Source organism: Macaca nemestrina, chromosome 18 (genome assembly GCF_043159975.1).
Source record: "Macaca nemestrina isolate mMacNem1 chromosome 18, mMacNem.hap1, whole genome shotgun sequence".
NCBI classification, from domain to species: domain Eukaryota; kingdom Metazoa; phylum Chordata; class Mammalia; order Primates; family Cercopithecidae; genus Macaca; species Macaca nemestrina.
In genome coordinates this window covers 48,971,544-48,997,328 of record NC_092142.1, presented here as the reverse complement: position 1 = coordinate 48,997,328, position 25,785 = coordinate 48,971,544, and the positions used below count along the sequence as shown (strand labels likewise).

At 43.9% G+C, this 25,785-nt stretch overlaps 1 protein-coding gene across 7 annotated transcripts in view; it reads right to left on the bottom strand.

Moving 5' to 3' along the window:
- The window catches only part of LOC105492249 (HEAT repeat containing 3), an 88,109-nt gene extending 63,044 nt beyond the window's left edge, over positions 1-25,065 (bottom strand). For 2 of the 7 annotated variants that reach the window (XM_024796178.2, XM_071084508.1), the window contains exons 1-11: positions 24,765-25,065; positions 24,494-24,666; positions 21,816-21,903; positions 20,385-20,497; positions 17,966-18,075; positions 14,684-14,824; positions 11,242-11,519; positions 5,976-6,066; positions 5,711-5,868; positions 5,350-5,432; positions 3,660-3,796 (exon numbers count right to left, since the gene is read on the bottom strand). In XM_024796178.2, coding sequence (XP_024651946.2) covers positions 3,660-3,796; positions 5,350-5,432; positions 5,711-5,868; positions 5,976-6,066; positions 11,242-11,519; positions 14,684-14,824; positions 17,966-18,075; positions 20,385-20,497; positions 21,816-21,903; positions 24,494-24,666; positions 24,765-24,902 — 1,510 coding nt within the window. In that variant the 5' untranslated portion in view covers positions 24,903-25,065. Of the gene's footprint in view, positions 1-3,659; positions 3,797-5,349; positions 5,433-5,710; positions 5,869-5,975; positions 6,067-11,241; positions 11,520-14,683; positions 14,825-17,965; positions 18,076-20,384; positions 20,498-21,393; positions 21,439-21,815; positions 21,904-24,049; positions 24,461-24,493; positions 24,667-24,764 lie in introns of those variants that run through there. The other 5 variants (XM_071084509.1, XM_024796182.2, XM_011759282.2 and 2 more) reach the window with 4 other exon arrangements.
- Between the last annotated feature and the right edge of the window lie 720 nt (positions 25,066-25,785).

The window sequence follows — 25,785 nt, the reverse complement described above, 5'->3', positions numbered from 1 at the left end:
ACACTGGGGCCTGTCATGGGGTGGGGGGAGGGGTGAGGGATAGCATTAGGAAATACACCTAATATAAATGATGAGTTAATGGGTGCAGCACACCAAATGGCACATGTATACATATGTAACAAACCTGCACGTTGTGCACATGTACCCTAGAACTTAAAGTATTAAAAAAAAAAAAATTTAGCCAGGCACGGTGGCTGGTACCTGTAATCCCAGCTACTCAAGAGACTGAGGCAGGAGAATTGCTTGAACTTGGGGGGCGGAAATAGAAGTGAGCCAAAATTGCGCCACTGTACTCCAGCCTGGGCAACAGAGTGAGACTCTATCTCAAATGAGAGAGAAAAAAAAATCACCTGCAAATATAAGCAATTATCCTTTATCAAATTCATTCTGATAAGAAAATATTCTGTTACTCCAAAATAAATAACAATGATACTACTTTTCGAGTCATTTTCATTCTCCATTTCTCCAAATGCCAGTGTCAGGTGATACGAAGGCCATAGATGGGATATGAGTATGGGCCCCAAGCAAGCTGGATAGCCCAGAGGTATTGTAATGGCCCTCTTCCCCCAGCAGTAACCATCCAAACCCATTACACAGGCAAGGCCAATTCAGACTACCAATCCCTGGAAGTAACTGAGCCCATGTCGTTAGATGAATACATTTTCAAAATCACTGTTGTGACAGTAATGTGTGGTAGGTGATTTCTACATAAATAACATCATGGCCCTCAGGATACACAAAAGCATTCTTAACCTAGCAGCATGTCACATTCCTGAACCTTAAAAAAAAAAAAAAGATGATGTCAAGAATAGACATGAAATGGGAATTTATTTAAAATCAAAGTGCTTAGTTATATTTTCCCACAATTCAGAAACGTTCCATTATTTCTCCAGGACTCAGCTTGGGATGGTTTTCCTGTGATCTTTGCAGTTAATAAATGTGCTGGCCTCAGTGACCACAAATAACCATCAGAACCAGGAGAAACATATCTGAGTGCTTTCACTATAGCACAGGCACACAGGGAGTTTGTTTCAAGTGAAATAAACTTTGCATGCTGCCTGGGGATGGGACCTGGGGTACCTGGACCAGACTCTCACTGAGAAATGGCCCAGAGCTGAGAGATGGCAGCTTGTGGAACCAGGGCTGCCAGGGTTACCTAGAGCTTAGGCAGGGCTTGGAAGCAGTGAGAGACTTGGGGTCCTGCTCACTTGGGACTCTGGCTGTGGTCTCCCTGCCTGGCTCTGCCCCTTGCCTCTACCCAGGGGAATTGGTGGGGGTGGGCATGAGCAACAGCAGCCCTCTCACTCCCACCCCACAGGACATCTTGCTGGGCTGATGGGAGCCAGAATGCTTGCAAAAGTGGGGGAAAGTTCCCTCCCCGTTTATCATCCAGATCTCTTCCAGGTTTAGAAGGAGGTTGCGAGACAAATACAAAGCTACAGCCATCATCTGGTCTGCTCACACTGACGAGCCTTTGTACTCCAGTGCTTGTCCCGTCCTGCCTTGGAATGGGAATGGGACTAGCACTGCCCATATCCTGACTATATCCTGTCCTGGGCATGGCTGGGCACAGCTTTCATGGGATCATTCCAGCCAATGAATGCACAGTCAGGGAGTACTTGAAAGCTACACCTGTTAACTGATCAATGTTGAAAGGGCGGCAGAGACAGCTCAGTAACCATTTATGGGTTTCTGAACATTTAATTACTTAATTTTTAAAGATTAATTTAGAACTTGAAAAACATGTACTATTAAACACACAGCACCTCTTAGGAACTTGACGGAATGTAAAACAAATGTCTAAAGAACTGGGGACCAACATTTGAATGGATGTTGACACAAAAACTTGTATTAGTAAAAAGTGACTCTCTTTTGATTTTTTTTTTTTTTTGAAATGGAGTTTCACTGTTGTTGCCCAGGCTGGAGTGCAATGGCGCGATCTTGGCTCACCGCAACCTCCGCCTCCAGGGTTCAAGTGATTCTCTTGCCTCAGCCTCCCGAGTGGCTGGGATTACAGGCGCCTGCCACCACGCCCAGCTAATTTTTGTATTTTTAGTAGAGACAGGGTTTTGCCATGTTGGCCAGGCTGGTCTCGAACTCCCGACCTCAGGTGATCCACCTGCCTTGGCCTCCCAAAGTGCTGGGATTACAGGTGTGAGCCACCGCGCCTGGCCTGATCTTTTAAGAGTTCAGTTCTTGGACTTAATGTTGTGTCTAAAAAGGAGGATAAAATATATGAAGAATACACTGCATGTAACACAATGGAATTATCTTATTTGTCAGCGTAGGAAGCAAATATCTTCACATTTACCCCCCAAAAGTCCTGAGAGACACCTGGAACCTCAGCAGCTGAGAGAGAGGGGCAGAATCCCACCTCCCAGGCTACCCTCACTCCAGCAATGGATGCTGGGTGGAGTAACGTGGAGAGTTTTCCTTTAGTATACAACACACCACTTGTTCTTCTCTCTGAGTCTCTTGTTTTTGTTTGTTTGGTTTGAGCTCCTATAGTTTAATGTAGTCAAGTTAAGTAAGATTTTACTATGAGGAACTATGAAAATCTGTTAGAAGAATATGCATCGGACTTTGTACAGCTAGTTTTTTTTTTTTTTCCTCCAAGTGAAACTCACAGCTAGGTCATTTAAAAGAATATTTAACTCCGGTATCTCTATAGATCTTTGTGTGCATATGAAATTAATCCATATCAGAGACCTGTTAACTTAGAGATTCAGCTCCTACCATGCAAATGTGTTTGAAGAAATATATATATTAGATGATGGCAAGGTGTAGAATTGTGTGGATGGTATTCTACCATTTGCCTTACACACACGCATGCATGCCCACATACACATGCTCTCTTACATATGGAGAATCTCTCTGGAAGGATACACAAGTAACTGGTGTAACTGTAACTTGACTCTGAGAGAGGAACTGGGTGTGGAAGAAAGGAGCGAGGCTTCCAGTTTCTGTCCTCTAATAAACTTTTGAATTCTGTACTACATACATATATGAATCAAATTTAAATGCTTATAACTGGGAAGAAAATAATAGAAAATGACTCAATTATTATTATTATTATTTGGAGATGGAGTTTTGCTCTTGCTGCCCAGGCTGGAGTGCAGTGGCATGACCTCAGATCACTGCAATCCCTGCCTCCTGGGTTCAAGCCATTCTCCCGCCTCAGCCTCCCAAGTAGCTGGGATTACAGGCATCCGCCACTACGCCCAGCTAAATTTTTGTATTTTAGTAGAGGGGTTTCATCATGTTGGCCAGGCTGGTCTCCAACTCCTGACCTCAGGTGATCCTCCCGCCTCAGCCTCCCAAAGTGCTGGGACTACAGGCATGAGCCACCGCGCCTGGTCAAGAATTACCCAAATACCTTAATGAGGCCTTTATGATGTTTATGATTCAGCCTTGATTGGCCTGATAAAACTAGATGCAAACAATTTTAATAAAAAAGAAAACTATAAGCCCAGGAGCTGCCTGCATACCTCGTTTTGACTCTGTACCCCCGGGCAACTATAAATATGTGATTTCTGTGTCTGGGAAAGGTTTCTGCAGATTGGATGACAAACAATACACATTTACAAAATCCAAGTTCCTGCCCCTTCAAAATTCTGTTTTGTCTGCGTAGTCTTTCACAATAAAGCCTAAATATTTACCTGGTTGAGAAAAAAGCAGCTGTGACAGATGCTGTGCAAGTGTCTGAAGGGCTGCGGCTCCTCCCAGGTGCTCCACATCCAGGAGGGACACAAGACTCTGGAGACAGAAGAGGGCTCTGCACTGAATAGTGTTCATTCTGGAAAGGAAGTGAAACAATGCTGTCTGTTTCTCCAGAAGTTGCCCATCAGAATTCAGTATTAACTTTTAGTCTAAGCTTCAGGTTCTGACTGGAAATATCTATAAATACAAGGCGATCTATGGCAGTTAGCAAAGAATCACAAGGTGAACTGTTTTTTGTGTTTTCTAAAATGTATTATCATTTTTCAGACGGGGTCTTGCTCTATTGCCCAGGCTGGAGTGCAGTGGTGTGATCACAGCTCGCTGCAGCCTCAACCTCCTGAGCACAAGTGATCCTCCTGCCTCAGCCTCCTAAGGAGCAGGATTACATGTGCACGCAACCACACCTGGCTGAGTTTTTTATTTTTTGTAGATAGGGGTCTTGCTATGTTGCCCAGGCTGGTCTGGAACTCTTCGCCTCAAACAATCCTCCTGCCTGGATAAGTGCTAGAATTGTAAAGTAACCATTAATCTGCCAAATCAAACTGCTTGAGTATTCACGCCCTCTGATATACAACTCATTAATGAGTCATGAGGAATCTGTTTTAGAAAAATTTCTATGTAGGGTAGCATCCTTAAAATTATAATTTTCTTCAGATAGGAAGAATTCTTATTCTGTTTCCCAGGCTGGAGTACAGTGTCACCATCATAGCTCACGAAAGCCTTGGACTGCTGAGTTCAAGCAATCCTCACACTTCAGCCTCCTGAGTAGCTAGGACTACAGCTGAGTGCCACTATGCCAGGCTAGTTTTTGTAATGTTTTTTTTTTCTTTGTAGAGATGGGGTCTTGCTATGCTGCGCAGGCTGGTTTCAAACTCCTGGTCTCAAGTGATCCTCCCACCTCGGCCTCCCAGTGTCCTGGGATTATAGGTGTGAGCCACCACGCCAGCCTAAAATTATTTTTAATTGTGAAATGTGACATATATATGGTTAAGAACACAACATATATAGAGAGCTTAACAAACAGTCTATGAAGCCAACACCCATGCACCTGGGAAAGAAAGAAACACTGCCGGACCCTGAAAGCCTGTCTCTCTTCCTTATAACATCCCACCTCCCTGACACCTACAGGTAACCACCACACAGACTTTTACGGTAAACATTTCCTTGCCCTTTTTTTTTTTTTTTTAATAGGCTTATCACCAAGGTATGCATCCCTGAACAAAATAGTTCAATGTTGCCTGTTTCTCAACTTTGTAAAAACTGAATCACAGTGTGCGTATTCTTTTATGTCTTGCTTTTTTGGTTCAACAATGTAAGCTCCATCCAAGTTGTGAGTAGTTCTAATTCAAATCCCTTTTACTGCTGCATGTATTGCACTGAGTGATTTTGCCAAAATATATTTACCATTCTAACTCTGATGGACAACAAATTTGTTTACGGGTTGGGGCAACTGTGACATACACTGCTATGAACATGTATTCTAGGGCACATGGGCAGTATTTTTCTGGTATATATACCCAGGAACAAAACTTCTGGGTCTGAGGGGGAGTCAGCACCTTCTATTTAATGGCCCATCATTTCATAAAATAAAATAATGACAAATGTTTTTGAAAGTAGAAAAGTTCTTACTTTCTAATCAAAGGTTTCCAAGTAGGGTTCCTAGAACATAGGTCAACTGCAATGCTGTTTGGAAAGGCAGTTTTCTCAAAAATCTAGATTTAAAAGAGGCAGTAAAGCAAAAGTTAAAGAGTAGTCATTTAACACATGATTCCCTTATATAATTCCAAAATATTACTCCTAAGTGAAATGGTTAGGCTTCATATAGAATGACCTTTTCACCTACTTCCAGTACTACTAGCTCAGCTTTGTCTCAGATCTTACCACCATCTACAACCTGAAAGTGTGAGCTTGCTTCTTTTGTACACAGAATGAATACCTTGCTTAAGCCTTTCCCACGCTCCACGGTAAGCCTAGAATGAAAACGGATTACCTTCTTTGGGATGAGGTAGTTGGTGAGAGCAGTGTGAACCTCATGGGAGAGGCAGAGGGGAGAGAACAGCTGTCCCCCGCACTCACTGAAGGAATTCTCCATAAATGCATCACTTTCATCACTGCTAGAAAGTTCTTCCCATTCGTCATCAGAGGGATCTGGGAAGCGGGCAAACCACGCAGAACTGGAATAGTTAAGAAAATCTCCACGGGAGTTTCCCTCTTGGCCCAGGGGGAAAATGTCTAAATGTAAACTGTTAACAAACCTTCATTGCAGCACATGTTGACGATAATTTCCAGAGCAGTCTGTTGAGCTGTCAGCAATGCTATAGTCTCTCTCAGCTCCTTGTCAGTGGGCTTTAAAAAAAAAAAAAAAAAAAAGTAAATGACCAACTCTCAATGGTTGGGAAAATGTTTTTGGGGAATTTCCTTAGTGAAAGCCTACTAGATTTTTGTACTTGGAATAGAGCACATGGAGAATGGGGTAGGTAAAAGAAAAGTCATGAAGTGCCAGAAGTACAAACGAGCATTATAATTCCTCTTGGTACGGTGGAGCATGCCCCCATTAACTGGGTTCCCATCCATCTGCATGGCTATTCCCCAAGCGTCGCTTAGTTAGCTGGAGAGAACAGACAAATATCCAGGAATTCTGAACGGAATTCACCCTGAAACTTAATCTACTATGTCAAGAAGTAGCTGGGCATACTAGGATTTAAACAAGAGTTCATTTCAGACACCAGGCACTTACAAACAAACCTGCTTTTAGATGCTCAGCTTAGATGTCTTTCTTGCAATGGCTGCGTTAACAAACACTACTAAGGAGCCCTTATATGACCTGTAGAACTTGCTATGGAGCAGACGGACTTGCTTCCTGCCTTTCTTTAAAGACTATAATAAAGCATTTCTCTAAGACTAAAGAAAGCAGGAAGCTTTTTTTTTTTTCCTCTGAAAATATATAACGCCAACTTAAACTTAACGTATCAACTAATATTTCTTAAAATGGGTAATATAAATTTATATAACCTTTATTCTCAAATTGTCTATGAAAAGTGAAATAACCACACTGATATTCCAAAACAGTACATGGGCTAAAAATAATGTATATTTTACTATTTGAATATTTCCCAACTTTAGTTTTCAACTGTTTTCTGTTTCCTAGGCTGGAGTGCAGTGGCACGTTCATAGCTCACTGCAACCTCAAATTCCTGCGCTCAAGCAATCCTCTTGCTGCAGCCTCTGAGTAGCTAGGACTACAGGTGCACGCCACCATGGATGGCTAATTTTTTACTTTTTTGTAGAGACAAGGTCTTAGCCAGGCATGGTGGCACATGCCTGTAATCTCACCTACTTGGGAGGCTCAGGCAGGATAATCCCTTGAACCTAGGAGGCAGAGGTTGCAGTGAGCCGAGATTGCACCACTGCACTCTAGCCTGGGCGACAGTGACACTCCGTCTCAAAAAAAAAAAATAAATTTACCTGCTTTTTTTTGAGAGATGGGGTCTCAGTATATTGCCCAGGCTGATCTTGAAATCCTGACCTCAAGTAATCCTCCCACCTCAGCCTCCCAAAGTGTTGAGATTATAGGCGTGACCACCATGTCCAGCCCCAGTGACTTCTTTGTGCAACAATTTAACTATAACTTTTAATCATATTATGTAAAAAAAAAAAAAAAAAAGAAAGAAAAGCAAATTGCTAATTTAATAGATGTAGCTCAGGGATCCCTAAATTTGAATTCTACTTATTGGTAGCAAGAATGTATATAAAAATAATTTCTATTTGCTTTGTGTGTGTGCTAATTCAACTAAATATACATTTATTAGAGAAGATTCAAAGCTAAACAAGACATGTTGCTGCTGGGCTGTCATCCACTTAAAATATATGAAGATCTGGCTTATTCTTTTTTATTCTTTTTTTTTTTTTTTGGAGACAGCGTCTTGCTCTGTCACCCAGGCTGGAGTGCAGTGGCATGATCTTGGCTCACTGCAATCTCTGCCTCCTGGGTTCAAGCCATTCTCATGCCCCAACCTCCCGAGTAGCTGGGACTACAGGTATGCACCACCATGCTCGGCTAATTTTTTGCATTTTTAGTAGAGACAGGGTTTCACCATATTGGCCAGGCAGGTCTTGAACTCCTGGCCTCAAGTGATCCACCCACCCTGGCCTCCCCAAGTGCTGGGATTACAGGCGTGAGCCACCATGCCCAGCCAAAGATGTGGCTTAAAAGGAACTCTGAAATTAAACTCCACCTCTTTATGTAACTCTCTTGCTCAGAACTTTTCTCTGCTTCTCACTGCTATCGAGCTGACATAAAGAACCAATTTAGATGAAATGTTATGACATCTGAGATTTGCTTCAAAATAATCAGTAGAGAAAAGACAGTGTGAGGGGAACTAGATGAAATCAAATAGAAGAGAATTTGAAAATTGGTAACTGTGGAAGCTAAGCAGAGAGTACTTTACTTTTGCATGTGCCCCCACAAAAAAACGGGTTGAACTGCTCTTCCTTTGTATCTCTGTGGTTATACCTTCTTAAGTTAAAAGATGCAGTTTTGATTTTTTTTTTTTTTTTTTTTTTTGAGACGGAGTCTCGCTGTGTCTCCCAGGCTGGAGTGCAGTGGCGTGATCTCGGCTCACTGCAAGCTCCACCTCTCGGGTTCACGCCATTCTCCCGCCTCAGCCTCCCAAGTAGCTGGGACTACAGGCGCCCGCCACCACGCCCGGCTAGTTTTTTGTATTTTTAGTAGAGATGGGGTTTCACCATGTTAGCCAGGATAGTCTCGATCTCCTGACCTCATGATCCACCCTCCTCGGCCTCCCAAAGTGCTGGGATTACAGGCTTGAGCCACCGCGCCCGGCCGCAGTTTTGATTCTGAAGGAGTGCTGCAGAAGACACTGGATAGTGTGGAAGACCACAGCTGAATATAACTTGTGTTCCTGGCACCCTAGTGGCACTTAAACACCGGCTGGCTGACCAACTAGCATGTTAATCATCCAGTCGAGTCAGTTAAGAACACTTTATTTTCCTTTTCTTTTTTTTTTTCTCCTCTATCCCACCACCCCACCACCGCCCATTACTACAATCTTAAGGAAGGCTTTATTTCTATTTTCATTTAGTTTTGTTTTTCTGAAACAGAGTCTCCCTCAGTTGCCAGGCTGGAGTGCAGTGGCGTGATCTTGACTCACTGCAACCTCCACCTCCCAGGTTCAAGTGATTCTTGGGCCTCAGCCTTCCAAGTTGAGTGGCTGGGACTACAGACACATGCCACCACACCTAATTTTTGTGTTTTTAGTAGAGATGGGGTTTTACCATGTTGGTCAGGCTGGTCTTGAACTCCTGGACTCAGGAAATTTGCCCACCTCAGCCTCCCAAAGTGCTAGGATTACAGGCGTCAGCCACCACACCTGGCCAGAAGACTTTAAAAAGCCAGTTTTTACTGTAAAAAAACACTGCATTTTTATAAGCACCAAAATAAAAGTAATAAGAAAATAAATCTCTACGTAACAGTTAAGTATCAATAGTTTTTCAACAGTGGCACGCCTATCTAAACCTTGTTAGACTTGGGTCTCACCCCCAACCTTACTCCCTGGAGAAGGTCCTTGGAAGCAAGGCTGGAGGTGGGGACAATCACACAAGAATGCCATTCTCTCATTCCCAGCAAGGGATTTCAGATCCTTCAAACACAGTATACCTGCATCAGATAGGATCAACAGAAACCTGAGTACCATGGTGCCCACAGCTGAAAATGACCCCATAAGCCCTGATTTATCACATCCCCTCTTTCCACAAACAGGTATGAAACAGGTTGGGTACCATGGTGCACGCCTACAATCCCAGCACTTTGGGAGGCCAAGGTGGGAGGATCGCTTGAGACCAGGCAGCATAGGAAGATCTCGTCTCAAAATAAACCAATAATGATAAAATAAAAAGATCTAGGCTGGGCACGTGGCTTACACCTGTAATCCTAGCACTTTGGGAGGCTGAGGCGGGCAGGTCACCTGAGGTTGGGAGTTTGAGACCAGCCTGACCAACATGCGGAAACCCCATCTCTACTAAAAATGCCAAGTTAGCCAGGTGTGGTGGCACATGCCTGTAGAGGCCGAGGCAGGAGAATTGCTCGAACCTGGGAGGCGGAGGTTGCAGTGAGCCGAGATCACACCACTGCACTGCAATTTGGGCAACAAAAGCAAAACTCTGTCTCCAAAAAAAAAAAAAAAAAAAATCTGTGAGCAACTCAAGGACAGCGTGGCCTTCCCATTTTTGTTATTTGTGCCAGCACTTAACACAGTGCTTTGCACCCACAGGTTGCTCGTATGAGGGGAAAAGTGGTTCTATCTACATTTTGATTTCTTTGAAACACCATCAATTTATGCTTCCTGAGACATCATGAACACAGGTAAGCATGAGAGGACATGATTGCCTCCTCCCAACTCAGCCTTCGTTGTCCTTTGGCAGCCTCCTGACTGGTCCTCCTGCTGCCAGGCCCCTTGTGCTCTTCCTTCCTCCAGCTGCCTGAGTGCGCTCTCCAAACACTAACCTGCTTTTTCTTACCCCCTCCTTTATGTCGCCCCAGATGTTGTGTCCAAAAGGCTCTCTCTGGCAGCCTCTTCCTTAGCTCTCCCATAAAGGCTGAGTCACAAGGGCCTACTCTACAGATACCATTCCCTTAGAAATCTATGCAGGGCCACAGCACTGTTCTCGGCACAGGCCTTAGAGCCATGGTTTTATGTGTCTGTCTTCCCAACACGGAGGAAGTTCCTGAAGGCTGGAAATTACATCTTAATCATCTTTTTATGACCAGTGTCTAGCACAGTGCCTGGCATACATTAGGAGCACAGTAAATGTGAACCTGAATGAATAAAGCCTCAGTCACTGTGTTCCCTGTTTTCCTATTTGCTCTCCTCCTTAACAAAGTGTTCTCCCCAAATACGGCTCTCTCTCTGCAGACTGTCAGCTGAAATGCTTCCTGCACCCCAGATTGCTCCCCTTTACTGCAGTATCACACCACCAGCACAACTATGCCACCATCACCCACTCCAAGAAAACTACAAACCATCATTCATCTCACAGTCACCCAACCTCTGCGGATCAGTAGTGGATAAATGAAGATTTGGTTTGCCACCTTGATAAGGCTAAATACTAAAATAAGAGGCAAGAATGCAAGGGACAATTCAGGCAAAGTACAAATTCCTTTAGTCTGAAGACAGTCTGGCAGACAGTATGTAACACAAGTGTGGAGATGCAAGAGTTACAAAGATGATCATCTATTTCTAAAGTGTTCCAAAAGGATAGGTTTATCCCATCTCTGAAATCTTCTCCTGTGTATAAAACTATCACGTTAGATAAAAGACTTTTCCCCCTTTAGGAGATTTTTAATGACATAAAGAGAATCAACAGGAAAATACGACTCATTTTTGCCGAAACGCCCTTTATAGCTAACTTTGCTATAATATTTTTCTGCAAAGCCAAGGATAACTGCTGGAAAAAAAAAAACAGCTGTATTAATCCATATTTGAAAACATCAACCTGACTTACCGGAAGTAAATCTGAAACGAAAGTTTTCCTTCTGACTTTTCTCTTATGAGAAATTCCTTCCATTTCATCATCTTCAATCAAATCATCCCCATTAGTGTTCTCTAATATTTCCTCAGCCTCTGCAGCAGTTTTTAACCTTTGCGTTTCAGTCTCTTTCATTTGAATAACTGTTTCACCAGCATCCATTCCCAAAACTTCAGATAAGATCTTTAGTAAGGCATTTATGATTTCTGCTTGACTCTTGCATGGAATAATGTCCTTTAGATTCCAAATTGTGCCTGGGAAAAAATAAGCATAAGGAGAAGAAATGCCTGTGAAATATTTTATTAAGTTTAAATTTTCACAAGACTTTTAAGGCCAGTGTAATTTCAAAAAATCTCAGCCCCACTGCCTTTGTTCATTATTTATTAAATGTCAATGAGTTCTGCACTGAGGCAGTGCCCTTAGTTATAACCCTGCACAATCATCTTCCTTTCTTGGCACACAATGCCTTTCTCTGATACACTGCGTTATCAGCAGACCCAGAGAACACTCATCAAGTTTCTTTTAAAATGACAAAGTGAGTGGCTTCACTTTCTCTCGTTGTAACCTAAGCTGCTCTCCTCAGCAGCTTCTTATATTCCATGAGTGGAATGGAATGTACTAAAATTCCAATGTCGGTCTCACATACAAACATGAGAGCAGGTTCTTAGTTTTTTGGTTATCAAAAAAGAACAGGAGCTATCATTAAGTAGTCAGAGTAATTTTTTTTTAAGTTACTACAAAAATAAAAACACCTCCTGGCTATCCACCCAAAAGAACTGAAAGCAGGGACTTGAACAGATTACATCCATTTTTGCGAGGTGCGGTGGCTCACCCTGTAATCCCAATACTTTGGGAGGCCAAGGTGGGAGGATCATTTGAGGTCAGGAGTTCGAGACAAGTCTAGCCAACATGGTGAGACTCCATCTCTACTAAAAATACAAAAATCAGCCAGGCATGGTGGTGGGCGCTTGTAATCCCAGCTACTTGGGTGGCTGAGGCACAAGAATCACTTGAACCCAGGAGGCAGAGGTTGCAGTGAGCCGAGATCTTGCCACTGCACTCCAGCCTGGTTAACACAGCGAGACTCCGTCTCAAAAAAAAAAAAAAAAAAAAAAAAAAAATTACATCCACTTTCACAATAGCTGTATTCACAATAGCCAAGTTAAAAGTAACCCAAGTGTCTATCAACAGATGAACAGATCAACAAAATGTGGTATTATACCTACAAGGCAATATTATTCAGCATTAAAAAGGAAGGAATTTCTGACACATGCTACAACATGGATGAACCTTGAGGCCACTATGCAAAAAGAAATAAGCCAATCACAGAAAGACAAATTCTGTATAATTCCACTTCTATGAGGTATCTAGAGTAGTCAAGGAATGGTGGCTGACAGCAGCTGGGGGAAGGGGAAATGGGAAAAATTGTGTCTAAAGGGTACAGTTTCAGTTTTGCAAGATGAAAAAAAGTTCCGGATTTTTATTGCACAACAATATGAATGTATTTTACACCACTAAATTATACATTTAAAAACAATTAAAGGCTGGGTGCAGTGGCTCACGCCTGTAATTCCAGCGCTTTGGGAGGTCAAGGTGGGCATATTATAAGAGCTCAGGAGTTTGACACCAGCGTAGGCAACATGGTGAGATGTCATCTCTAAAAAAAAATACAAAGAATTAACTGTGGCTGGGCACTGTGGTTCATGCCTGTAATCCCAGCACAGGGAGGTCGAGACGGGCCAATCACTTTAGGTCAGGAGTTTGAGACCAGCCTGGTCAACATGGTGAAACCCCATCTCTATTAAAAAATAAAAAAATTAGGCCGGGCGTGGTGGCTCACGCCTGTGATCCCAGCACTTTGGGAGGCCGAGGCGGGCGGATCACGAGGTCAGGAGATCGAGACCATCCTGGCAAACAAGGTGAAACCCCGTCTCTACTAAAAAAATACAAAAAATTAGCCAGGCGTGGTGGCAGGGGCCTGTAGTCCCAGCTACTCAGAAGGCTGAGGCAGGAGAATCGCTTGAACTCAGGAGGCAGAGACTGCAGTAAGCTGAGCTTGCACCAATGCGTTCCATCCTGGGTGACAGAGTGAGAGTTTGTCTCAAAAAAAAAAAAAAAAAAAAGGCCGGGCGCGGTGGCTCAAGCCTGTAATCCCAGCACTTTGGGAGGCCGAGATGGGCGGATCACGAGGTCAGGAGATCGAGACCATCCTGGCTAACACAATGAAACCCCATCTCCACTAAAAATACAAAAAAAAATTAGCCGGGCGTGGTGGCGGCGCCTGTAGTCCCAGCTACTCGGGAGGCTGAGGCAGGAGAATGGCGGGAACCCGGGAGGCGGAGCTTGCAGTGAGCCGAGATCGCGCCACTGCACTCCAGCCTGGGCGACAGAGCGAGACTCCGCCTCAAAAAAAAAAAAAAAAAAAATTAAATGGGCCTGGTGGCATGCACCTGGTCCCAGCTGCTTGGGAGGCTGAGATGGGAAGATCACTTGAGCCCAGGAGGTGGAGGCTGCAGTGAGCCAAGATCGCACCACAGCACTCCTGCCTGGGCAATAGAGGAGGACTCTGTCTCAAGAAAACCCAAAATGATTAAGACGGTAAATTTCATGTGCATTTACCACTATTAAAATAAAAAAAACAGGCCAGGCACAGTGGCTCATACCTGTAATCCCAGTACTTTAAGAGGTCAAGGTGGGCAAATCACCTGAGGTCCCGATCTCAAGACCAGCCTGGCCAACATGGTAAAACCCTGTCTCTACCAAAAATACAGAAATAAGCTGGGCATGGTGGCGCATGCTTGTAATCCCAGCTACTCGGGAGGCTGAGGCATGAGAATCACTTGAAACTCGGAGGTGAGGTTGCAGAGCCAGCCACTGCACTCCAGCCTGGGTGAGAGAGCCAGACTCCATCTCAAAACAATAAAAAATTTAAAACAACAACAACAACAACAAAAAAACTCTCAATATAAATTATCTCTGTAAGGCCAAAGGGCAAGAAGAAAATAGATACAGAAACTAAATAAAGTACATACTAAACAGACCTTCAGATAATTTCTTACTTCTGTATTCAGAGATTCTGGAGAGAAAAGAGTTGGTGGAAAAAAAAAAAAAAACTTACGGAAAACTAAGTGGTCAATTTCTGAAATCACTGGTTCATAAATAAGTGGGGATCCTGACAACAGTGTCTCTTTATCAGGTTAACAGTAGTTTGTTGAATTCAAAACAAATCTATTCCACAAGGCTTTACAACTATAGACAACTGCTCGAAGTAAGGGTCTCTTCTTAAATATTAAAATTTTCAGAACAGATAAAAGCACAGAAGGCCCGATGTGTTGAAATGAATGACTAAATTTTGCCGCCACACATCCATATCAAAAGCTACTAAAACAATATACTATGCCATAAGGCTAAATTTTACCTGCTACCAATGTCTTCAATAGAAGGGATTCCATGGAACTAACAGGAGAAAGCAGTGCTGATTCCAGCACGTTCAATGCTGTAGCACTGAAAGACTTCAGCAGCTCTGGGTTATCCTCAGTCACTGTCTGCAAACAATATGCTATAAGGCAAAACATAAATATTTAGAAACAAATGAATTCTGCTTTGGATAATTTATACCAGCATAATTCATCAATAAAACGTTGTATTGTTACTTCATTAGATACATGTAGCTTTTGTAGAATATATATGCTTTATCTCAGGGTGATATGCACAAATGAGGCTTCCCAACCTATCAGTGCTGGAAAAGACGTTTCTTTTTAAATTTCTAATGCTGAACAGATGTATACTTTTTTTTTTTTTTTTGAGACAGTCTTGCTCTGTCACCCAGGCTGGAGTGTAGTGGCGCATCTCAGCTTACTGCAACCTCCGCCTCCCAGGTTCAAACAATTCCTGTGCCTCAGCTTCTCAGGTAACTGGGATTAAAGGTGTGCGCCACAATGCCTGGCTAATTTCTATATTTTTAGTAGAGACGATTTCACCATCAAGGCCAGGCTGGTCTGGAACTCCTGGTCTCAAGTGATGTGTCCATTTTGGCCCCTCAAAATGCTGAGATTACAGGCATGAGCCACCACGTTCAGCCAGATCTACACTTTTTTTTTTACAAAATACAATTACAAAGACTCTTTTTTTTTTTTTTTTTTGAGACCGAGTCTCGCTCTGTCGCCTAGGCTGGAGTGCAGTGGCACAACCTCGGCTCGCTGAAAGCTCTGCCTCCTGGGTTCATACCATTCTCCTGCCTCAGCCTCCTGAGTAGCTGGGACTACAGATGCCTGCCACCATGCCCAGCTAATTTTCTGTATTTTTACTAGAGACGTGGTTTCATCTTGTTAGCCAGGATGGTCTCAATCTCCTGACCTCGTGATCCGCCCGCCTTGGCCTCCCAAAGCGTTGGGATTACAGGTGGGAGCCACCATGCCCGGCCTAAAAAGACTCTTAAATGTGGCAATGTCGTTACTATAAATGTTTATAAAAGCTTATCCTCAGGCCGGGCGTGGTAGCTCATGCCCGTAATCCTAGCACTTTGGGAGGCCGAGGCAGGAGGATCACCTGAGGTCAGGAGTTGCAGACCAGCTTGGCTAACATGGCAAAACCCCATCTCTACTAAAAATACAAAAATTAGCTAGGCATGGTGATGCACGCCTGAAATCCCAGCTACTTGGGAGGCTGAGGCAAGAGGATAGCTTGAACCCTGGAGGTGGAGGTTGCAGTAAGTCAAGATTGTGCCACTGCACTCCAGCCTGGGTGACAGATCTGAGACTCCGTCTCAAAAAAAAGGCCAGGCATGATGGCTCACGCCTGTAATCCCAGCACTTTGGGAGGTCGAGGCAGGCGGATCACAAAGTCAGGAGATCGAGACCAGCCTGGCTAACACAGTGAAACCCCGTCTCTACTGAAAATACAAAAAATTAGCCAGGCGTGGTGGCGGGCGCCTGTAGTCCCAGGTACTTGGGAGGCTGAGGCAGGAGAATGGCGTGAACCCGGGAGGCAGAGCTTGCAGTGAGCCATGATCGCACTGCTGCGCTCCAGCCTGGGCGACAGAGCGAGACTCCATCACAGGAAAAAAAAAAAAAAAAAAAAAAAAATTTACCCTCAATTTATGTACTTATCAAGGACCAGTAGCAAACAGTCCTAGGTTTTGGGATGTCTGGCTTCCTTTAAATTTATCATGACCTTCAAAGTTAGGGTTATTTCTGGTGGAGCAATAATTCTTTAAGAAAAAAAGTAGTTTATATAAAAGTATGAGCAAATTAAGACCTGTAAAATATTAAATCACGCCCATCAAAATTACTTAAAATGCATGTTACTGCTGTGATGGACAATATATTTACATAGAAATCCATATATATGCATTTCTGTACATATATTCAAATGTAGTATCTTTGCCATTAAGAAACTAATTTACTTTAGCTAACAGCCATGATTGCTACCATACAAGTTCAAAAAAAGTTATATGAATACATGGGACGGAATCTTGTAGTTCATTTTACTATATGTAAGCATTGCTTGACTTTAGAAGTAAAAGTAATAATGTATTTTAAAAATCATTAATCTAGCTACATGCAGAAGGAAAACACTATTATGCAATGCAAAATGACTTTATTCTAATCCATTTCAAAAATGCTCATTAAGGGGAAGAAAAGCTAAAAACAGAAATAAATCTGTAAGACTAAAGGCAGAAAAATAGAAGTGGTTTTTCTAACATATGAACTAACTTTCCTGAAATTCTCTTATTGTAACAAAAACTGTCCTCTGAGATTAAGTCACCTATCAAATTCCTAAAAATGGCTGAATTGTTTTTAAAATCCCCATTTACTCACAGCTCCCCAAACCCACCAAGATTCCATTTGGAGAAATGATTTTTAAAATTTTCTCAGTAGTATTTATTCTACTATTTTCCCCCAATTCTGTTCTCTTAAAAATATCCATTAGAGTCAAGAGAAATAGCAGTCAGGGGAATACACTTCTTCCTCCCCAGAAGAAATGCAGTTCCACAAAGGGACAGCTGGACACCTGCCGTAATGATGGGGAGAAAAGAAATGCTCTCCCTCAATTGTTTCTCCACTCCCACCCAGCATTCTGCTGAGCTGCCCATGCTCTGGTTTCTGCCTGCTGCCATTGAGCTGAGGGTCCCCAGTGGCTCCTCAATCCAATAAAGAGAAGGCAAGGCAGCCAAGGCCACTGAAGTTGCTGGACTTTGCCTTCCCTGTCTCACGGAAGGCACGCAGGCCTAAGTGGAATTTCAATCACTTCTTTTTCTCTTTCTCTCTCAACAAAACTCAGGCCGTCAGTTTTCTGCCAGAAGTATGAGATAGTAGCATAACACATTTAAGTAAGTTTAGATTCCAATTAACTGGCTTAAAGACCTGGTAGTTGTGGGTTACTGTTTCTTAGTAAATGGAGATGAAAACTTTAAGAATTAATAAAGGCTGCTAAGAATGAAAACAGGCCAGAAACCACATATCTTCACATAATTACCTTTCTCCCTTTCAGAGCCAAAAGCAGAAAAATTGAATGAGCAGGTAAAGAATTAATATTAATCACAGATTTAAGAAGACCCAGAAAAAACAGGTGCTGAGCTACACATTCACATACAATGAGAAAAAAAATCACTCCAGTGGAATAAACACACTAAAGCTGCATGAAAATTTTTGAACAAGGCTACACATTCTTAATAAGTCATCACCTTTTCTTCACTTACCTACTGAAATAGCCAGGTCAACATTGGTAGGAAACCTACTTAAATACTTTAACACAATCTCCAAACACCCTTCTTTGTTGAATATAGACACTGCTCTACTACTGCATTCACTAAATTGAAGGGGGAAAAAAAAGTTTTACTATTCACATTTTAACAGTAGGAAATCAACCATAGCAATCCATAAAAAAACAAATCAGGCTTTATAAACCAAGGAGTTGGAATCAAACACCCACCATTTTTATCGATGAAGGAACTAACACCCATTCATATTCACTATACATGAGAACTGGCTATGTATATTTTATCCCTATCACAGTGGGACCTTTTCATCAATCTCTTTGCTATGATGCCAGTTTCCTTATAGAAGGTTAAAGCTGGAAGAGATCTTGTAAATCGTTTAATTCAACTCCCCATTTTATAAATGCAAAGACCCAGGACCCAAGCGGTAATGTGGCCCATCAGAGAGCAAATATTTTGTCAGCAGTAGAGCCAGGCCCAGTACCTAGGTTCCCTGTGTCCAGCCTACTGTTTTTTCTTCCCTCTATACCACAATGATAACAAGTTAAAGGAGGATAAAAGGCCTTTATATTTATCACACAAAAACACAAATTTATATTTTTTTAACCTACTATATTTTAGAACATTAACAAAAACACAAATTTAAAGGAAAATAAAATTATATTTTATTCAAGCCTTTTAGAGTGCAATCATAATTTCATCAAGCAGAATTTGCAGTCTACAATAGAGAAATTACAGTAAGTATTTTTAAAATTATACTAGCTTTTAATAAAAGACTCAGACAGCTATCAGTGTTATGAATAAGCAAACACATTAAATAAGAGTAAACAAGGATAATTATAATAATTGTATCCATGTTTCCAGAGGAAATATCCATGTTGTATGTTTCCTCCATACATACAACATACACACGTGACATGCTAACAGCGAACAGAGCTGACTAAATTATTAAACTAAATCTGTTATGTGATGAAAAATATTTCATATCTTCTATCTACCTACCTACCTACCTACCTAGTTATGGTAGCATGAAGGAGACCACTGTCTAGTCAGGAAGATAAGCCATATGTGTGTCAAGATAATTTAAAATATGAATTATGAAACAAGAATGTTAAAAGTAACTCAGTGATACATACAGGGCTCACAGGTATTCAGAAAAGAGAAATCACCTTGGAGATATATTCAGACTCTTTTCAAGGAAATTTTTAAAAAATTTCCAAATGCAACGATTTCTGACTCAAAGTTATCTGGTGCACAGAAAAACAGCACCCATCAGTTTTTGCTCAAATGCCATTTCCTCAGATCTGATCTCTCTAATATTTCTGGTGGAATGCATTCAGTAAAATGAAATCACAGGCAAGGTCAGATTGCTACATAGGCATTTCAGGATCCAACTTAATCTTGTATTCTAAGAAACATCTGTGCTTTCAGGTCAGCCACTGTAATTGCTGCTGACTGAAGATAAGAAACTGTGACAGAGTCTTGCTAGAAATGTGGGACATAAAATGGGGCAGAAAAAAGTAAATCTAGGTTGGGTTTCTAGCCACTTCCATTCCTAGTAGCAAGTCCATTCCACCCTCACCACTGCTACAATCACAGAATGAAGAGTGGCCTTCTTCCTCCAGGGGCCAAGGGAGCTCTTCTTAGGCATCCACTTCCCACTCAGACGGTAACCGCCCGGGTAGAGGAAGAAAAGCACCAGCCAAGGTCTGTGGTCCCCATCTTAGTCTAGAGCCAAACCAAAGCTGCACCTGCATCTGGGCCTGACCAGCTTAAAGACAAATTTTTCTCAGGGTGCGCAGGAAGTCATGGGAAAGGAGGAGCCACAGGTGCTAGTGGTCATGAGTCCTCCTATTTTTTGTCAGGTGCAATGACTGGAAAGGAAAGCCGTAAAACAAAAGATGCAGTGATGCAATGAGGAAAGGGATTGGGGAGGAAGGTCGATCTTAGGTCACCTGATCCTACCTCCTACCAAGTCTTTTTTTTTTTTTTTTTTTTTGAGATGGAGTTTTGCTCTGTCACCCAGGCTGGAGTGCAGTGGCATGATCTTGGCTCACTGCAAGCTCTGCCTCCAGGGTTCAAGCGATTCTCCTGCCTCAGCCTTCCGAGTAGCTGGGATTACGGGCATGTGCCACCACACTCGGCTAATTTTTTTATAGTTTTGGTAGAGACGGGGTTTCACAGTGTTGGCCTCAAACTCCTGACCTCAAGTGATCCTCCCGCCTCAGCCTCCCAAAGTGCTGGGATTACAGGCATGAGCCACCACGTCCGGCTCCTACCAAGTCTTAACATCCCAGATTAACAGGCCTACTAAGGGGAACAGAGATTCCCACACAGTATAACAGAGAATAGCAGCCTGGGTACTGCTATAGCAGGAGGCTGTGTTTGGAAGGCATCTTACCATATATTCCACAGCACGTTCACAGCCTCATTGGCTATGTTCTCAACAGAATTTCTGTTCTGATCTTTTTTCTCCTGCAGGGACATCTCATTTGAATCCAGTCCAGCACTACACTGTAACCAAATATCATGATTAGCACCCTGGTTCCAAAGAAGAATTAAACAAATAGGGTAACGATGGTGATGAAACACAAAGGCTAGACATCAGAAATTACCGTGGTTAACAAGTCAATCGAATCCTTACAAGCAGTACAAAATCAATACAAAGTATTTTACCTAATAAATGTAATAAAAGACAGTAAGAAGGCAACGAAAGATGAAATAAGAGCTTCTACCTAGCGCCTTCCGTTTTTTTTTATTACATAGCACCTTCTAAGGTACTATTCTAAGCTTTTTACATGTATCAAATCATTTAATCCAAACAATAAACCTATGAGGTAGGATGACTATTATTATCGCCAATCTCCAGCTGCAAATGGGAAAGTGAGGTACAGGGAGGCTGCTGAAGGTGTTAGATTAGCATGTGGTGAAGCTGGGATTCAGGCCCCAGCATTTGGTTCCAAAGCTGGTGCTCTTAAGCCCCTCTAGTACAGACCAGGAGACACTCTAAAGCAAGGTTTCTCAATCCAGGTACTACTGAAATTCTCCACCAGAAAATTCTTTGTTGGGGAAGGAAGGGCTGTCATGTTCATTTGGGGATGTTTAGCAGCATCCCTGGCCTCTACCCACTGGATGCCAGTAGCAACTTTTACCCCACAAGCTCTGTAACAACCAATGTCTCCAGACATTGCCAGTTGTGCCCTGTGAAGCAAGATCATACCCAGTTGAGAATCATTACTCTAAAACGACTGATGCCTCTCATCAAAACTGGATATCCTTTATGTAGCCTTAACTGAAAATTACCTATCAATACAGAATAGCGGACCAGAAGCACTCCAGAGAGAAAGTTCCTTAACCTCTTAACTATGTCATGCAATAAGACTGGAATGAGATCAAACATGAGAACTTACTGTAATCTTCACAAGTTCCTAATGTCTGTGCCTCGGCTTTGTCATCTGTAAAATGGGAATAATACCTGCCTCATAGGATACTGTGAGGATTAAATTATATAATATCCAAAACATGAAAATAATACCTGGCACATAAATAAGCAATGACTAAATACTAATTATTTTTATTGTAAGAAGTTTAACATCTAAAGGAGTGAGTCTGTACAGTTTTAGGCAGGTCTTTTCTAACTATCATAAAAATAAAGCTACAAAATAATAGAGATTAGTATCAATTAAGAGAGTAGATTGGTGTTTCCAGGAAAAGGAATGAAATTTCCACAGGATGTTTACATAGAAGACAAAGTCACTAACACCAAAGTAATACCAAAACTCTAAGTTTGCATCCCAAAAGCTACCATCAAGATATTGTAAAAACTGCATACCTCTTTTAGCAGCACAACCAGAGGGGTCATGATATCCTTAGTCACCATGTCATCACAAACTTCAAAACCTCCACAAGCACTGAGATTTCTACACAAGAAATTTCAAACATGTTTTACTTCCACATCGCATGTCACAGAACACTTCTACCCTCTCACATTTCTATTTTTAGCCATATTTAAGGTTTCCCAGAGGAAATAGCTTATTGTTTCTGTCATATGCTGCAGAACCAATCCAGAGATTTCCACCTGTTCTGTTCTTTTTTTTTTTTTTTTTTTTTTTTTTTTGAGACGGAGTCTCGCTCTGTAGCCCAGGCTGGAGTGCAGTGGCCGGATCTCAGCTCACTGCAAGCTCCGCCTCCCGGGTTCACGCCATTCTCCGGCCTCAGCCTCCCGAGTAGCTGGGACTACAGACGCTGCCACCTCGCCCGGCTATTTTTTGTATTTCTTAGTAGAGACGAGGTTTCACCGTGTTAGCCAGGATGGTCTCGATCTCCTGACCTCGTGATCTGCCCATCTCGGCCTCCCAAAGTGCTGGGATTACAGGCTTGAGCCACCGCGCCCGGCCCCACCTGTTCTGTTCTGATCTTTGTTCTACAAGATATAAACAGATGACGCTGTCATATAACAACTTAGTTCTGAGGTTTGAGACAGTATACAGGTACATGGCTACAAGAAGGGAAGTGGGGAGACTTTTCCCATGTGAATAAATCACATCATGTATGAAGGGACCTTTTCTTGGAATCAAGACTACAAGGGCAAGGCTAGGTGCTGTAGCTCACACCTGTAATCCCAGCACTTTGGGAGGCCTAGGTGGGAGGATTACTTGAGCTCAGGAGTTCAAGACCAGCCTGGGCAACACAGGGAGACCCTGCTTCTAAAACAAGAAAAAAAAAAAAAAAAAAGAAAAAGTGAACTGCAAGGGCAGCAAGGTGGGGCTACTGAGAATGATACCCCCTAAAGCAGCCCTGGGTAAATTTAATTGGAAAGACATGACTTCCGAGTACACAGCACTGTGCTAGTACCTAAGGATATAGAGATAGTCAGAAGATGCCCTCACAATCCGCCAGGATCCCCTAGCCTGTGTATGCTGTGGGAGGAAGGGAAGGGCTTTCCACATGCTGTTTCCTCCCTAGAGGAAGAAGAGCGTCTATCTTCCCTCCATCAACTGGTGAATGCCCATTCATCCCTCAGAGCTCACCTCCAGCACCACTCACTCAGAGTCTTCTTCCCTGAACCCTTTGTTTGTACCCTCCTGTAGCATCCTTTGTCACTATCATTCTTTGTAATTATACACTTATGTAACTGGTTAATGCTTATCTCCCTCAGTAACTTTAAGATTTCTTAAGGAGAGACATTGCCTTGCTCATTACCCCATGCCCACAGCCTAGCTCAGTGTCTAGCACACAGGCACTTTATACATATTTGCTGTATCAGTGAATGAAATATAAATAACAAGTAGAGACAGAGCTACAAGAACTACAAATACTAACTTCTACTCTTGCCCCCTCTGCAGTCCATTCTCTGCACAGCCAGCAGAGTGGCCTTCTCAAAAGGTGAGTTACAGCATGTCTCTTCCCTGCTTAGATTAAGTCCTCAGCCCTACACCAATCGTACAGCTCATCTCTCTCTCCAGCCTCACCTCCTGTAATTACCCACCCCTGCTCTTTTCTGCCACCTACCTACCCGCTCTGCTCTTTAACCACAACAAGCCGCCTGCTGCTTCGCTTCTTTGCTGCTGCTGCTCCCTTTGTGGGAAATGCTCTTCCCCCTATTTTCCCATGTCTCCTGGCTCTCTCACCCTGCAGATCTCCGTTCACAAGCCATCTAAAGAGCACCTTTTTTTTTTTTTTTTTTTTTTTTTTGACACAGGGTCTTGCTCTATCACCCAGGCTGGAGTGCAGTGGTGTGATCATGCCTCACTGCAGCCTCGAACTCCTGGGCTGAAGCGATACTCCCACCCCAGTCTCCTGAGTAGCTGGGATAAAGGGCACCCACCACCATGCCTGACTAATTGTTTAAAATTGTTCTAGAGACGGGGTCTTGCTATGTTGCCCAGACTGGCCTTGGACTCCTGGCCTCCAGTGATCCTCCTTCCTTGGCCTCCCAAAGCAATGGGATTACAGGCGTGAGCCACCGCGCCCGGCCCAAGAGCACCCAATTCAAACTTCCCACCCCCAACTCATCATCATCTCGTTTTCCCACAGCAATTCTCACTATGCAATATTATGTTTTACCTTTTTACTAGCTTCCTGTCTGTCTCCCCATCAACATGACTTGTGCCAAGACAGGGGATCTTGGCTGTCAACAGATCTCGCTCAACAGTCTTGGCTGCTCAAAATTCCCTGCATCTAGAACGATTCCTGACACATGAATTGAAGAGTTCATCCAAGCAAGGGACCCTAAGGAGGGCTTTTGGAGAGGGTAAAACGTGCGCAGGCGTGACGCTTGAGCAGGTGGACGCTGCAGGTGAAGCAGCCAGGTGGACAGATGAGATGCGTGTGGTTCGGGGATACTGGGGTTCTCTGGAGCCTGGAGACTGGCTTCAAATCTCTGCAAACGGGAGACCGGGCCAGGGCCTGGTGGCACACAGAAGGCGCTGGCTGACCGCTGCGACCGCCCGCAGCCCAGGCGCGGGGGAGGCTAGAAGTGGGCACCGCCCCGGACCCTTCCCGGCTCACCTCAGCGCGCCGGCTGCAGTCTCCCTGACGGCCAGGCTAGGGTCCAGCAGCAGCGGCCCGAGGCGGCGCACGGCGTCTCGGCGCGCCAGGCCCGGGAGTGCCGGCCGCTGCTGCACCAGCCGGGCCAGCCCCGCGCAGGCGCACTCGCGGACCTCGGCGCTCGGGTGCTGGAGCTGGGGAGGAGAGCGAGGAGGGTCAGAAGGAGAGCAGTGCGCACGCGCGCGGGGCAACCTCGTCTCGCTCTCCCGGCCCGGCGGAGCCCTCGCCTCACCTTTTCCAGCAGCTCCGCCGCTGGCCCGTCGTCCTCCTCGCCTCCGGTCCCATTCGCCGCCGCAGCCGCCTCGGCCTGACAGTCGCCCGCAGGGGAGAACTGAGGTCGCTTGAAGCGCTTCGTCCGGCTCTTACCCATGCCGACGTGCGCTGTGCTGACAGACCACCGAGAGAGGAGGGCAACAGCAGGCGGTGGAGGCTGCCGCGCCGGTGACAAGCAAAGTCTGTGGCTGCTGCTCAGCTGGGCCTGCTGACTGCTGGAGAACACATGGGGAAACCGTGCGCAGGCGCACGGCGCGTCGTCTGCTGGGTCGGGGTCGGGGCGGGGGGGGGGGGGGGGGCGCAGGCGTGGAAGAGGGCATGGGCGGGGCCAGCTTCTGCAAAGGGGCGGAGTCTTGTGGGTTTACCGGGAAAGTAGGAGGCTGGACTAGAATAGTAACGCCGACCCAGGCGGGAGGATCACTTGAGGCCAGAAGTTCGAGACCATCTTGGGCAACATAGGAAAACACTCCACCCCCCCGACCCTTCCCCCGCAAAAAATTAAAAATTAGCTGGGCACAGTGGCGTGTGTGCGTAGTTCCAGCTACTCAGGAGGTTAAAGCGGGAAGATCACTTGACCCCAGGAGTTTGAGGCTACAGTGAGCCGTGATCCTGCTACTGCACTCCATCCTGGGCGACAGAGCGAGACCCTGTCTCAATCAATCAATCAAGCAAGCAATCAGTAAGTAACACTGAGTACAAATAATCAAATGTGATTAAGGATATTGTAAGTTCTGTAAAGTTCATAAAGTTCTATAAAGTGCCTAACACCAAGCCTGACATATAGTAGGTACTCAAAAAGTATTAACCACGATTTTATTTTGTGTCCCCAGCACCTCCCATAGCTCCTGTCATAGACAGAGACCAGTTAATGTTTTGGAACAAATGTGTGTCTATATTTGATAAAACAGAATCGCTTAAGAACCTAATCTCCCTGCCTTAGTTTCCTCATCAGTGAAGTGGGGACATTGATAGTATATACC